Source organism: Phalaenopsis equestris, unplaced genomic scaffold (genome assembly GCF_001263595.1).
Source record: "Phalaenopsis equestris unplaced genomic scaffold, ASM126359v1 Scaffold000006, whole genome shotgun sequence".
Taxonomy (NCBI): domain Eukaryota; kingdom Viridiplantae; phylum Streptophyta; class Magnoliopsida; order Asparagales; family Orchidaceae; genus Phalaenopsis; species Phalaenopsis equestris.
This window is the reverse complement of record NW_018164448.1, coordinates 2,110,939-2,127,274: the sequence shown is the minus strand read 5'-3', so window position 1 is coordinate 2,127,274 and position 16,336 is coordinate 2,110,939. Positions and strand designations below refer to the sequence as shown.

Sequence of the window (16,336 nt, the reverse complement as noted above, 5' to 3'; positions counted from 1 at the left end):
ACCATATCACTCTATATTGTATCAGATTTTGGGCGTTATTTATTAAATTTATGAATGAAAACAACAACAGAAACCTATTTAAAGAGCTTGTCTTGTGATATGTTATCATACAATATTTTTATATGTATAAAAAAGAAAACTCACAATATTTTAAGTGTTTGCAAATACTTATTTTTATGTCAGCCCCATTTTCAACTAAATATTTGGAAGTTCTACATGCACACTCAATTTTTATGCACTCCAAATACTTCTACTGTTCAAGAGCTGCCAATTCCTGTTCCTACTAATCTTACTAAGCAACAATACCAATTTCTGCAATCAGTATTAGATTAATTTATTTCACATTAAATTTATATTCTTCAATTAATAGCGTATCATTTGAACTTACTCACTTTGAGACTTATTTAATTGCCTGACTTTTAAGGATGTGATCCAAACTCTATGATTCCGGACATGACACAAGGTACATGTTCATTACTATTTAAATGAAGATCAATTTAAACACTCATTATTACATTCCAAACCAAGCCATCTAACAATACTTTGAGTTTAACAAATTCAGAAGCCTCGAGGGATAAAAAAAAAGGTACATATAAAATTGCAGTAATTATTGAACAGCTTATAAGCTATTTCTCATACTACACAATCAAAATATGCAATCAAAGGATTTGAGAGTAATACATACCAAATAATCATTAAGCACATGATCCTAACACATCAGCGTTTATATTTCATTGCCTCTTTCTCGAATCCAATTGTCGGGAATTGTTTTGCATAATCTTCAACCTCACTGCGAAGCTTAGAAATCTCAGATTGGATATCAGCATTTGACTGAAGAGTGGCTATGAAGTCCTTGAGCTTTGTTCCAGCTGTGGATTAAAGAGCAATCAATTATAGATATAATGACTCCACTCGTTCATATATTAATGTAAGAGTTTAAAAGAGGATTAGATGTGAGTTTGGAGTACCTGCTGTTTCAGCCTTGGCTTTCAGTGATAATTTAACAGCAGCGTCAAAAAAGTCTGCAACTCTAACAAAGTCTTCTTCCGCAAATCCCCTCGACGTCAGTGCCGGTGTTCCTGAGTTACACAATATATACTCATCAAGAGGGCTATTGGAAGTGATTGTAATGGCATTATTTAGGAAAAACACAAGTTGGCTCCAAATATTCTAGTCATTTTTTATAGGGGATTACATACATAATTCTCATGTATTTATCTCTAACACACACATATATATATATATATATAGACACACACACACACACACTTCTCACTTTCAAAAAGATTAAAATGGTGATATTTTTACATGATACGAATAATTTGGGAATTGGGTGGTATGTTTGTAAATGCACCTTATTTAGCATCTCAAAATTATTGAATTCACTTTTAAAACGAGTGCAATATAATTCCTTAATGATTTTTTATTTGTTGCACTAAGCTCGAAGTAATGCAACTATTTTGAGACCCGTCTTAATCAAATTTAGAGCAGAATATCTCGACCAAAATTGTATTAATGATATGGAAAAGGATTGTACCCATCCTAATGCCACCGGGAACCATGGCCGACACGTCACCGGGGACTGTATTTTTGTTGGCTGCAATATGAACCAATTCTAACACTTTCTCGACTCTGGATCCATCAATTCCCTGTAAATACAGCAAAAGATTTGGTTTGAGTGCACATTGAAATGTAATAGGATCATACCATCCGAAGCAGTTGCATGAAAACACTGAATAAAGAGAAATAATGCTTGCATGCAATTCATTGTTACCTTGTTTTTCAAATTTACCAAAACCAAATGGTTATCTGTACCACCAGAAACGAGTTCATAACCCTTCTCAACTAGGCGCTGCAAGAAGATAAAATAATCACCAAGTCATAAAATTAAGTTGGTCTTGACAATGTCAGAAAATATGTTAGAAGCAAGTATAATTTTAGAGATGAGAAATATACCTCAGCAAATTTTGCACAATTGCTGAGCACCTGTTCTTGATATGCTCTGAACTCTGAAGTTGTAGCCTATTGCATATTGAAAAAATACATTGAACATTATTATCGATAAGCAAAATATGTGATGATAAATGTTACTGATTCAACTTATAATAAAATTAGGAGACATTTATATGCATTCCACCAAATTCCTATGTATTTACAACAAAACTGAAGGTAAGATGAAATTGGCGCAAATTTAAGTTAGGGGACTAAATTGAACACCTAAAAAATCACACGTATCTAAGAAGTTTAAAACATGATCATTTAGGAGGCCCACTTAGCATTAGTTTGTATTTATTTTTTCTTTTTTTTAAAAAAAAATGTTTAATTAGTATAATTTTTATGTATTTATATTTTTTTATTGTTAAAAAATAAATCACCTAATATCACATAAAAGATGTTTTTGAGTGTTTTTAAAAACAATTACCACAACCAAATATATTTTAATTCAAATCAAAACATACAACAACAACAACAACAACAAAAGCCTTTATCCCACTAAGTGGGGTCGGCTACATGAATCCCTTTTCTCCATTGCTTAATATTGTCATATTTTCATTTAATTCTAATAAACTAAGATCATTTTTATAAAATATGTCCAAGTTTTCTAGGCCTACCTCTACCTTTTCTAACATAAATCGAATCTAAAACATCTACACTTTGACGGGATCATCAGATGGTCGACGTGTAATGCAACCAAATGAATCTCTCAAATTTTGTCCGTCACTGGAGTTACCTCAACCCTATCATGGATATATCTTTTTGCAATGTCTCTAAGTGTAAAGTCACTCATCCACCTAAGCATTCTGGTTTTTGGTAATACTTAACTTAGTTTTGCGCTTCTCTTTTAAAGGCCAACATTATGCGCCAAAGAGCATTACAGGTCTTACCACCATCTTATAAAATTTTCCTTTCATTTCAATTTTCCTTTCAATCTAAGCAATACTTTTCTATCACACAATAAGCCCAAAGCACTCTTCCACTTCAACCAACCAACTTGAATTCTACTCATAACATCCCCGTCTATATCACCGTCACTTTGAACAATAGACCCCAGATATCTAAAACGTTCACAAATTTTAAAAATTTGATCACCCATAGTTACAAATCTGTCACTAGGGCTATTACTACTAAAAATACATTCCATGTATTTAGTTTTAGTTCTACTCAAATGAATGTCTTTAGACTCTAAAGTAGACCTCCATAATTAAAGTTTTTCCTGTGTTCTTTCTCTAGTCTTATCCACAAGAAGAACATCATCAGCGAAACACATACACCAATGTACATCTTCCTGTAAATGTCCAATAAGAGCATCCATAACTAAAGCAAAAAGATATTAGCTTAAATCCTTGATGTAACCCAACTGAAATAGAAAAATATTTGGTTAATCCACATTCCGTTCTAACACAAGTAACAGTTCTAGTATACATATCTTTAATGACTCGAATATAAGTCATATCAACATCTTTCTTCTCTAGAACTCTCCAAACGATCTCTCTTGGAATCTTATCATAAGCTTTTTCAAATCAATAAAAACCATAAATACACCCTCCTTATTCTCTCTATACTTCTTCATCAAACCTCTCAATAAATTTATAGCTTCCATAGAAGACTTATCCGACATAAATTCAAATTGATTATGAGAAATCTTAGTAAAACGTCTTAACCAATATTCTTCTAAATTTATGATCAATTACTCTCCCACAAATTTAAAGTATGACACATCAACTTAATTCCTTAATAATTTGCTACAATTTGAGTACTCTTTGTGCATCCCTTTTATTTTTAAAAATGAGAACCAAAATACTCTTCCTCCACTCATCAAACATCTTTTTAGTTTTTAAAATAATATTAAAGAGTTTAGCAAGGCAAGAAACTCACAAATTTTCTAAATATTTTCACACTTCAATTGGGATACCATCAAGTCCTACAAACTTTTCACTCTTAATTTTCTTTAAAACATTCTCAATTTCTTTTTTACTAATGCGACGGTAAAAAAAAAATATTTTATTATTATTAACGATATTAAGATCACTAAGGTCGATCATATTTTCAGAAACTTCATTGAAAAGTTTATAAAAAAAACTCACCCACCTATGTTGAACATCTTCTTCTAAGAAAAACACTTATATCACCCACTTTAGTATCTAATATTATTATAAATAATCACTAAAAATAGAATTTTTAGTGTCACTAATTATTCTGTTAGACTCTCCGCTACAGGTCATTTTATATTTTTCTCATTTCTCTAAGCTTTTATATATAAACCAATTTTTATAACGCAACTTCTTATATTTTATCTTTTCTTGCACATTATTATTCCACCACCATCTATTTTTATTTATATAAATTTTCATTTTGATTCTCCAAGTACATCTTTTGTCACTTATTTGATAGTGTTTGTTATTTTATCCCACATAAAATTTGCTTGTTCATGAACATCCCAAATCTTGAAGTTTATTCATAAAAATAATTTTATTTGTCTTTTAGGTGCGTCCATCTAATTAAATGACAAAAATTTCTAGTATTCTTTATTTTACAACTCTCCATCTTAAAATTCAAAACTAATATTTGATGTTCAGTACTTAATTCTTACATAAAATGACCTTATAATCTTTACGTTCTCGACGATATCTTGTTCTCATAATAAAATAATCAATATGCGCCTTTAATAGATCCATTCTTATAAGAAATAATATGCTTTATCTTTTTTCTTTTAATAAAGTATTAGCAATAACAAAATCATATGCTAAAGCAAAATCTAATATGACTCTACCTTATTCATTAATCACTTCAAAATCATAACCACTATGAATATTTCTAAAATCTTGCAAGTCGTTCCAGAATTTTCCTTTAAGCCTATCTCTAAACCTACTTAAATAGCATAAATACTTACAATATTAAAAAATCTTAGTATCAACAACCTTAAGGACTATAATTCTACCTCCAATTCTTTTAATTTTTACAATATTATTATTCAAACTCTTATCTATAATTATACATACACCATTTCTAGTGCGACTCTTACTTGAATATAAAAGTTTAAAACCTAAACTATCAAAATCTTTAGCCTTTTCTCAAACTAATTTAGCTTCTTCAATACATAAGATATTTATCTTTCTAAGAATCATAATATTAACTAATTCCACAAATTTTTCTATGAAAGCACATATACTTCAAGACCTTATCCTAATATTAGTTTCATGGACTAACTTCTTTACCCACATTCGTCCGTAATGTGAGAACTCTTGCTTATTTGGCACTATATCGGAGCGTCAGTGTAGCAACCCTTGCACACTATTCAGTCTCAGTATTCAGGCCATACAAAACGTTGCTTCTCAGGGACGCCCTAGCAGTTACACACAATGATCAAATGGATTCATGTTATGATTTTTTGACAAACTTTATGTTGGTTCTCAAATACCTAATGCAACCCTCCACTTTTCACATTTAGAGCTTGGAACCCGACAATGGGAGTGCTAATTCAAATCAAAACATCGATAAATTAAAATTAAAACAAAAAATAAAAGTAATCCAAAATAGGGGCTTAGTTAATTATTTGTTACAATATTTTCTTAGTCGTTTAGTCATCTTTATGCTTTCCAATTTTTTCCTTTTAAATTTCTTATCTAGGATTTGATGATCTCCCTATGTATTTATATACCTGACACCTAAATTTTATTTTTTATTATTTAGAAAATTAAAGTTTAGGTGTTAGATACATAAATACATATGAATTGAGTGGTATTTATGTAAATATTCGAACATTTTAATACTCATGATTTTCCATATTTTTAGAACTACAACGAAGGATTGGTGGAGGAAGAAATAAAGGGGGGATACAGACAAGGGGCATATATATATACCACAAGACAAGAGTTGGTGACTGCCACTGGGATCCCTTCTCATGATCATACTACAACGGATAATGTTCGGATCGAAAATCAAGATAACACTGTAGCTCCTTCATATTCATGAAGAATCAGATGCAAATGTGACAATTCACACTTCACATACACTAGAACCTATCGTTGTGACGACAATCTTTTCTTCTACTCTTCTACTGCTTCTACTGCGATTCTAATATCTAATCAGACCGATGATCACATGAGTCAGTCTTTAGATGAAGAATGACAGGTTTACACTTCTCGGCGGAAGAAGATGGTTGGGGCACACTCTAAATTGGAAACTTAATAGATGATGCATTGGTTACTCTTGATAATGACAAGACTCTTCAAAGTTTGTTATTTGACTCGTTATTTGACAAAGTTTGTTATTTGACTCCGCTCCTAAAACTAGAGGAAGAGTCAGGACTAAACTGGCTCGTCCCTAACTACTTTTCTGCATATTTTAATTTTTTTAAGTCTACCTGTATCTTTTTGTTGGGGTACCACTGTACTTGATATCGTATGGGTAGGGTGCATCTATTGGGCCCTCTCATACAACATTGATGTATCTTTTCTATTTCAATAAAATAAGTCATTGGTATATATATATATAAACGGGCAAACGAAACAGACGTCTGTTTTTTCGCTCGTTTCGATCCTTTTTGTCTTCGTCATCGGCTCTAGCTGGCGAAGGAGCTCGAGTCGTCTGCTTCGAGCATGCTCGTCTGTTGTGTCATCTGCGGTGCTTCGCTCTGTAGGTTTCGTCTTCTGTTTTTGAGCTACTCGTCCGCTACTTGCTTGACTACTCCGCCAAAGTTCTGCTCGACTGCTCGCGTCCCGTTCGTAGGCGGCAGTCGACAAGCTGCGCCATTTGCTGCAGTGCTTCTGTGAAGCACGCTTATGGCCTCAGGGCTTTTCTACGCTGTCGGCATTGCCAGTGATAACCCCGCTAAACCCTCATATGCTACAGTGGTTCACAAACGCAGCTACCCTTTTCACCTCACAAATAATTTGATATTCCCGCAGATGTACCATTATTCTGTTGTGGGGTATAGAGATTGCAATCTCATCAAAAAAGTAGAAAAAAAGGGGGCGCAAACCCACAATATTCTTCTCTAACGCCGAAATTTCAACTCATGTAAGAAAATACAAATTTACACTAGCTCGAAAGTTCCAATTAGGTTGTCCAAAGATGGAGACTATCAGAAAAAGGTTTTCGAAGATTTCAAACTGGTTGGGGATTGACATGTGGGTCTTTTCGACGGAAGACATGTTATGATACAACTGAGCATAGAAAAAGATTACACAAAGATTTTCTCAAAAAAATTCATCACAATCGAGGGCAAACATATGAAGTTGCTCAAATGGACCCTTAATTTTGATCACAGTCAAGAACCCCCAATTGCTTCTATCTGGTTCTCATTACCTGAACTCAAGCTTCAATTCTTTGACCAACCTATCTTATATGCAATTAAGACTATCCTTAAAAAACCTTTGCAGATAAACTTACATACAGTTCATTTCTCAAGGTCCACTGCAAGAATTTTGATTGAAAAAGTTATTACACTATCAGATGTAGAAGAAGTCTGGCTTGGCTCTGCTCACAATGGTTATTAGTAAAAAATCATTATGAAACAAAAATCTTACTACGGCAAGCATTGCAAGACGTTTGGACACCCGCAGGAGAAATGTTTCAGATTGCACCCACAGTTGAGAACCAATAGTCAAAAGTAGGAACATGCTATTAGTGCACCCCACGTGCCTAAACGAGCTCCCAACAAACCTTATGACAATCAACCTGAGGAAGGAATCAACACAAGACAGGAGTTGGTGTCTGTCCCTGGGATCCCTTCCCTTGACCATACTATAACGAATACTGTTTGGACCGAAAATCAGGATAGCCTTGTAGCTCCTATTCAGGAAGCATCAGGTGCAAAGGTGACAATTCACACTTCACATACACTGGAACTTATCGCTGAGGTAACGACTATGTTTCCTTCTACTGCGGTTTTAATATCTAATCACACCAAAGATCACATGAGTCAGTCTTCAGATGAAGAATGACAGGTTTACACTTCTCGGCAGAAGAAGAAGGCTGATGGCACACTCTAACTTGGAAACTTAATGGATGATATTTTGGTCACTCCTGACAATGACACGACTCTTCAAAGTTTGTTATTTGACTCCGCTCCTAAAACTGAAGGAAGAGACGAGACTAAACTGGCTCGTCCCTAACTACTTGTTTTCTGCATGTTTTAAATTTTTTTGAGTCTATCTGTATCTTTTTATTGGGGTATCACTGTACTTGGTATCGTATGGATAGGGTACCTCTATTAGGCCCTCTCATACAACCTTGATGTAACTTTTCTATTTCAGCAAAATCAGCTCTTGAACTTTTCCACACACACACACACACACACATAGACGGACAAACAAATATACACACGTGTCTCTGGGCTAGTGTCTCAAGCCAAATTCAAACATTAGTTTAAACAAACAAAAAATGAAGAAGCCAAGCACGAACGCTACAAATTCAAAATCCAATTAAAAAAATCCAATAATTCATAACAAATGCATTAATCACTTAGCATTTCATTTTAGTATAAACCCTTTACCATGTAAGAAATTTATTAAGAAAATGAAACGGGAATGTTGAATAGACGCACACCTGTTTAAGTGCGACAGCTAAGCCAGTAATTGTATGATTATGTGGACCACCTTGTAATCCAGGGAAGACTGCAGCATTAATTTTCTCTTCAAAGTCATAAGTAACCTTCCAAAAAGACAAATCCTCATTGTATTAGTCATTTCATTCCCAAATATAACATTAGACTAAACCTGATGAATTATATCCATGCTAAGTCTACAAGAATGAAGGGCAGAAGTAATTAAGTAAAATTTATTAATAAACAAATTTGTGTTTTCTTAAAAATTTAGCTTGCCTCTAGTTAGCCAAAAGGTCGTGTTACCATTCCTACATATAAAAGAATAAAAATAAGGACAATTTACATACATACAATAAAATTCTTAAGTATTTAGATATCTCACACCCAAACTTTCATATTTAAATTTATATGTTTTAGTGTCATAAAGCTATGCATGAAAAGAAGTATTTCGCTTCTAAGAAATAAGTAATTGCGGTATATTTGATGTAATATTAAAGATTGAGTGTACAAAAAAGTTTAGGCGTTCGATATGTAAAATACATAAGAATTGCATGGTATGTGTGTAAATGACCCTAAAAAAAATCATTAAGGGTACATTTAGAGTCATTTGACTGGAGGGTCACTTCACACTAGTTTAAAAAAATAGATGAACAACGGGAAATTTACATGCATACCACATTTCTCATGTATTTACACATCTAACACCTAAACTTTCATATTTACTTTTATAACACTTCGGTATGATAAAGCGATGCATGAAAATGTGCAATTCACTTTTAATAAGTAGATAGTTGTATTTTTAATCTAATGTTAAATATTTGAGTGTCATGCATGTAAATGTAAAAGTTTAGGTGTATAGATCCATAAAAATTTATGCTTTTCATTGTGCACTTTTAAATTACTTCTCACCTCTTGTCCTTGTTTATTTATTTCTTTTACGCCCTTTCTGAAAAATATCATGGCTCCGCGTGGTCCGCGAAGGGATTTGTGAGTTGTAGTTGTCACTACGTCTGCGTACTCAAAAGGAGATGGGATAACACCAGCAGCTACGAGTCCGCTTATATGTGCCATATCTGCCAAAAGAACAGCTTTCTGTTTGTCACAGACCTGCCAATATCAACAGCACATTAATATCTAGACCAAATGGCCCAAAACTTCATATGATTGGGGCATTTATTTACATACCACCCAATTTTTAACACCTAAAATTTAATTTTTACATTTATAACACTTGAATCTTTCATATCACTTCAAAAAATACCAATTATTTAACTTTGTAAAAGTGAAATTCTGCTTTTCCTGTATAGTTAAGGTGACAAGAAAAAACTGAAGGTTAAATGTTAGATATGTAAATACATCAGAATTAAGTGGTATGTATGTAAATCTTCTTTTGAAACTACCTTCCGTATACGAGCATAATCATAAAGGCGTGAATATGCGCTAGCTCCTGCAACAATTAACTTTGGTCTGAAGAGCGCAGCACTTTTCTCCAACTGCCATAATTTGAAGATCAAAAGAGGAAGAATGCAACAACTAAAAAAATAAAATGAGAATTTGGCAGAAAACATTGTAAAGAAGATCCAAGAAGGAGATCTCTCATAGTGGAAGCTCCATGATTTACTAGCTCAAGGACTCCAGAAAACAATCCATTTTTTTTTCCTGTGAAGGGTTTTTTTTTTTTTAAGGTAATTCTTTGAAAAAGATAATACATAATGTAAAGACTACCTTAAACCTAAGAAACATAACAAAATATGATGAAAATATTTGCATTCATTCTCATCAAAAGTATTGCATCAAGTATTAATTGAATGTGTAGTTATTTATTTTCTATTGTAGTTAGTTTTATTATAATTATTTGCACAGTTTAAATGGCCAGTTCGACCGTGAACCTGCCGGAGGTCCGGTTATAATCAAAGTTAAAACCGGCACTGCATTGGAACGACCTAAACTGTCGGTCGAACTGAAAACCGGCGAACCGGTCGAAGTTCAACCAAACCGCCTTTTTATTTACTTTTTTTTTTTTTGAGAAATCCATTAATATTTATAATACAAATTTCATTTACCAAGGATTTGAAATTTCATGGATGAAAAGCTCCATAGCTAAGCCTTCCTTTTATAGAAATGCAAAATTTCTAAAGACAAAACTACCTATGTCGGACTAAAGGTAGCTAGAAGAAGTGGAAAACTTTGTTTCTTTATATGCATCAGATTCTATGCAGATTTTTGGGAATATTTACATGCATACCACTCAAATCTTATTTATTTACATATCTAACACCTAAACTTGTATTTTTAATAAATATACCACTCAAATACTTTTTAAAAATAAAAAATTTTAGCATTTGCTCGATACATATAAAAAGATATAAATAAATATTATTATTTAATTATTTAATTATTTAATTGTTTAATTATTTTGAGCCAAACAAGTTGAGCACAAGTGAACAAATATTTGTTTGTGTTCGGCTCGCTTATAAATCAAACAAAAAAAATATTTGTATTATTACTGCATTATTTAGGTCGTATTTAATTAATGTTTATATTTATTATGTCATCTCGTTCAACCCTCGGTTCAAACTCGGTAGAACCAATGAACCTTTCATACTTCCAGTTAGATGTCCGGTTCGGTTTTCACAACCTACAATTTATTGGAGTAAATACTAGTGAAAATGGTCTAGAAGAATGCATTAGCCATATATTTCCCAGCTTATGTTTATTTGTTGGGTTGTTAGGATGATGCCAGTCATAATAACATTCAAGTTAATTCCCACAAAAGATTTTAATGCCCCAAGGATCAAGGGCTTCATGGTGTAGACAATATCAAAATTGCATATTTAGAGATTGAAAGTTATTTGGGAAAGTTGTTTGGGGTTCTATATGTGGGAAATATGCATATGAAGGTTGGGCGGCACTCCAATCGTTGAAATTTTTGAAATTTCATTTCCCTTAAATATTTGCGAGATGGTTTATGGCATGAACAATTCATGGCATGTTTTAATGAAATTTTCAAAACCAAAAACTATTGTTATAGTTATTTTCGAATAAGTTAAGGAATTTCTAATTAAATATGAATTAATTCAACTTCAATCAATAATATTACAATACTTTATTATAAGGAGTGTATAAATAATGGTTTGAATTATATAGCAAAATTTTTTTGGCATGAATAAGATTCCCACTTCCTAATTTCAATGTTATGAGTGCAGGTTACATGTGTGGTTCATTCAAGTGCGATACAAGTGTGACTACCTAAATCATTAGACCAACTTTTTCTTCATTTGCTAAACTCATTTAATTTTCTATTAGCTTGTTTAGTACCCTTTACTTTGATCAAAATAGTGACACAATGAAAATTTGATTAGTGAAAATCATTCGATCGTTGATTCCATTTTTTTTTTATTTACCGCTAAAAATTTTAAATTTCGATCTCTTAATTATCAATTGGTCTTAAATCCTACTAGCGTAGGCTTTAATTCAAATAGTTGTTGTATTGGTTAGTTACTTATGATCGACAAATCCTCAATCACCCTTTGTATAGAAACATATTATGCATCATACAAGTTGCATTGAAAAATCCTAATTTTGAGACATCAACATCACAATGCATCCAAAAAGATGACTTTCATATTCATTGATTCATTCATCATCAATAACTTTATTTCAACTACATGTTATAAAATTAAAATGAAACTAAATCTACTTTAAGTGGGGTCAGCTATATGAAACCTTTTCTCCATTATGCCCTATTGAGTGTCATATTTTCATTTAATTCTAATAATTAAGATCACTTTTTATACAATATGTCCAAGTCTTTTTAGGTCTACTTCTGTCTTTCTTAACATGAGTTGAATCTAAAACATATACTCTCCTAACCAGATCATTAGATGGTCGATGTTTAAAGTGGCCAAACCATCTAAGATGACTCTTTCTATTCTTGTCTGCAACTGGAGCTACACCAACCTTTCAAGGATAGATTCGTTTCGCATTTTGTCTTAAGTGTCAAACCACTCATCCACCTAAGCATTTTCATCTCAAAAACACTTAACTTTGTTTTATGCTTCTCATTTAAAGACCAAAAATTCTATGCCATAAAGCATCGTGGGTCTTACAAACATCTTATAATTTTTTTTTTAAAGTCTAAGTTGAACTTTTCTATCACACAATAGGCCCGATGCATTCCTCCACTTCAACCAACCAGAATTCTACTAATAGCATCCCCATCTATATCACCATCCCTTTGAATAATAGACCCAAAATATCTAAACCGTTCCCACCTTTTAACGATTTGATCACCCATAGTTACAACTCTGCCACTACAACTACTACCACTAAAATTAATTCTTATAGTAAGGGAAAAAAATAATAAAAACTCGACAAACAATATGTGCTACTCACACAATCAATTTGTTATGACTACTCAAAAAAATGTCATAAATTTACTTTTCATATGAGAAGATCTTGAAGCATTCTATATTGAAATTATAAAATCATATTACTACTCAACATATTACTTAGATTTATATGTCAAAAACTAAGAATTGAAGATTGACGAAGGTGAATGATCCCCGTTCCACAGAAGATAGGAGGATTTAGTAAATCACATAGCTTAAGTGTCAAGAATGTCTCATCCCTAATGCAAGGTAACAAGTTAATTGTATCAAAAAACTAAATAGAATACAATCATAGCTAGACCGAAAAAAAATCATATGGTGAGTCATATGAAGGAAATCTGCTGACAAAGAAGTAGCAATTACCTGATCATAGTCAATGTATCCAGTGGTCTCATTCAATCTATATGGCATTGTCTCAAAAAATATTGATACAGCAGAAATCTTCTTGGTATCAGTCTGCATCAAATTAATAATATCATGAAACCAAAATGAAGCCTTTCAAGATATCCAAATACTTATTTATGCACAAAAATACAAGCATAACAAGTTAAGGAGTAGAAGTTAAAATTATTTTGCTATAAAAGTAGCTCATATTTTGAAATCACAAAATAATAAATAGTTCTCCAGAATTCACAGAAAAAAAAGGGATTAAAAGAGTCAATATAAACATTCTTTTTCCCATATAGGCTTTAATTAAAGCATATAATAAAAATTAGTGTGATTGCTCATATCAATAAAAGAATACATAAAAGATTTTTTTGCATCTTACAGCTCAAATTAAGAATCAAGATAGACCTTATGTTAATCTTGAACAGTATATAGGTTGATTATTTCAACCAATAGATTGCAAAAGAATTCAAATTTGCAGTCTAATAATTGATTATTATATAGTACAAATTTAATTATACTTGGAAAGTGACACAAAGGAAATATCCAAACTAATGATATCCTTTCAACATTTAGCATTTCAAGTCTAAGCATTTAAACTTTGCAGCCATCCAATGCAGCAAGAAATAGGAAAATCAGATCATTTACATTAATCAGTTCGCTTGAATTAGATTTACAAGGATCCGCCGAATAGAAGAAAAAATATCTTTTGGAGTTTAATTCTTTGGAAACTCGTTCATTATTTAAACAATTGGGAAAAAATAATAACCTTAATTATGCATTATCATCTGATAAACAAATTTCAATTACATCCAAGAATTGCTATCCTTACAATCAGTATGTGACACGGAATGAAACACATGACATTGTTTATTACATACTAATAACACAGAAAAATAAACCAATAATCTAGCAGAAGTAAAATCCAACAGAGTACTGCACCAACCTGGTAGCCATGTGAAAGGTGTCCTCCATGAGGAAGATCTAGAGCCATTATTCTTTCATGTGGTTTCAAAAGAGCCGTATAAACTTGAAAATTAGCTGGAGATCCAGATAGAGACTGTACATTCACTGCATGAGCAAAACAAAAAGAGATGAACTAATTATAGTATTCAATGTCCAAACAAGTCAAGACATTGCCAACAGAACATTTTGGAAACATGCTGAAACTTTTAGATGATTAGTTGATTGAAACTCTAGTTAAAATTAAATGAAAAATCAAAGTACTGCAACAACATTCAGATCAAGGAGACTATCTGAAAACATACCACCATTTTAACTAAAAATTAAACTAATAAAAAGTAAAATACACAGTTTCAAGCATAAGGAAGGTGGCATGTATGTAAACGTTGAAGTTCAGGTGTTAGATATGTAAATACATAAGAATTGAGTGGTATGTAGGTACATCATTCAATCATTTAAATGTTCTATGACAGATGAGCGGCAAAACTCTAGAGCTGAGTGATAAACAAATACAATTCAGCAGTCAATAGCACATATGACAAACAAAATCTTAAAGGACGTGCCTTTTACTTGAAGCTCATACATCTGAGGAAGAAACAAATAGAGAAGCCCAAGTTTGAATCAGTTACCTCCCCATTTTTTAGGATCCAACCTAAAGGCTTCAAGAGCGCGCTTTTGGCACAAGGTCTCCGCCATGTCAATATATCTAGCGAGCAGCAGGCAATGGTTCAGAATACTTCACAATCTCAATAAGAAAATAAAGTTTTCAAAAGGGGCCATATATAGATCTTACTCATTTCCACCATAATATCTAGCACCGGGGTACCCTTCGCTATACTTGTTAGTCATGACAGAACCAACTGCTTGCATCACCGACACCGATGTAAAATTCTCCGAAGGTATAAGCTCCAAACCCTAATAAAACACTGAACTCAGAACATAAGGATTCAACAACAACAAAAAATAAATAAATAAATAAGCCAAAATAGAAACATTGCTAAGCTTCCCTTCATCATCCGTAATCATAAGCAGCATTTCATCCTCATTCCTCTATCCGACACATCCAACAAGCTAATCAAAGCACAGAATCTAAAGATTCAAAGCAACAATCAAAGAAAAAAACCACCTTCCACTGCCTGTTCTTCTCGAGCTCGATGATGTCGGCAACCTCCGGATCCACCTCCTCAAGAGACGCGTTAAGCTGCTTAGGCCACTGCACACAATTCATAACCCCATAATTCAAAATAAACCATAACAGACTCCAATTGAAACCCTAGAAATACCAAAATCGAAAAAACACGAACAAGCCCAGTAACTCACCGTGACGCGGGATCCATCCTTCTCGTAAGAAGCGGCCGCGCTCGGAAGAGAAGACTAGAATAAGCAAAACAAAATCAATGAGACACTCTCCGGCCGAGAAAACAGAGAAGGAAATAGAAGATAGAAAAGAAAACCATGAAGCAGAGAGAAGCCGGAGATAGAAAATGCAATCTCTTCGCTTCAGCCGAGAAGGACAGCCGCCGGAGAGCCGTCGCCATTGCCATCCCCCTCCTTCTCCTCCGGCCGTTCCCTCTCCCTCTTTTAACTCTTCACCCCTCGTGCGCCTATTTATTAAATCCCTTTGATCGGCTTTATGATTCGTGTTTAGATTTACAGCTTTCTGAAATATTGATTTAATGTGCCCTTGAGTCAAAATTATTGCATACATACACTCTGCATGTATTTCTGTATGTAGTGTCCAATCATGACCGTAGATCACGATAATCTACGGTCAGAATATATTTCGGTGAGCCCTACTTAAAATTTAAAAAAAAAAAATTGATTGCATCATGATCGTAGATCACCGTGTCTACGGTGAGGATCGAACACCGCATGCATCTCTGCATGCAGTGTATGTACGCAATAATTTTTCGTGTTTGAGGCAGTCGACTCGCGGCCTGCGTTTAGCGTATCAACCATATATTCGAATAAACGGTCAAAACTCACAATCCAAACGGTACTACGGTGTTTTTAAAAGTGCTCACGCACTTATAAACTGCCCCAAACG

At 33.1% G+C, this 16,336-nt stretch overlaps 1 protein-coding gene across 1 annotated transcript; it reads right to left on the bottom strand.

The window, feature by feature from the left end:
• Nucleotides 1–496: 496 nt before the first annotated feature.
• Nucleotides 497–15,897, bottom strand: LOC110018217 (serine hydroxymethyltransferase, mitochondrial). The gene is made up of 15 exons (XM_020715466.1): nt 15,744–15,897; nt 15,610–15,663; nt 15,416–15,502; nt 15,083–15,204; nt 14,919–14,995; nt 14,273–14,397; nt 13,303–13,395; nt 9,949–10,041; nt 9,458–9,655; nt 8,551–8,655; nt 1,957–2,022; nt 1,775–1,852; nt 1,538–1,649; nt 969–1,079; nt 497–869 (listed from the first exon to the last, which is right to left on the bottom strand). The coding sequence occupies exons 1-15, from the start codon at nt 15,831–15,833 to the stop codon at nt 718–720; spliced, it is 1,563 nt and encodes a 520-aa protein (XP_020571125.1). The 5' UTR covers nt 15,834–15,897; the 3' UTR covers nt 497–717.
• Between the last annotated feature and the right edge of the window lie 439 nt (nt 15,898–16,336).

Excerpts from the sequence above, each read along its gene's own strand:
- LOC110018217 (XM_020715466.1), bottom strand. The coding sequence starts at position 15,833 with ATGGCAATGGCGACGGCTCTCCGGCGGCTGTCCTTCTCGGCTGAAGCG. Across the intron at positions 14,996-15,082 it reads AGATATTATGGTGGAAATGA|ATATATTGACATGGCGGAGA; the intron begins GTAAGATCTATA and ends GCTGCTCGCTAG. Across the intron at positions 9,656-9,948 it reads ATTATGCTCGTATACGGAAG|GTCTGTGACAAACAGAAAGC; the intron begins GTAGTTTCAAAA and ends TGATATTGGCAG.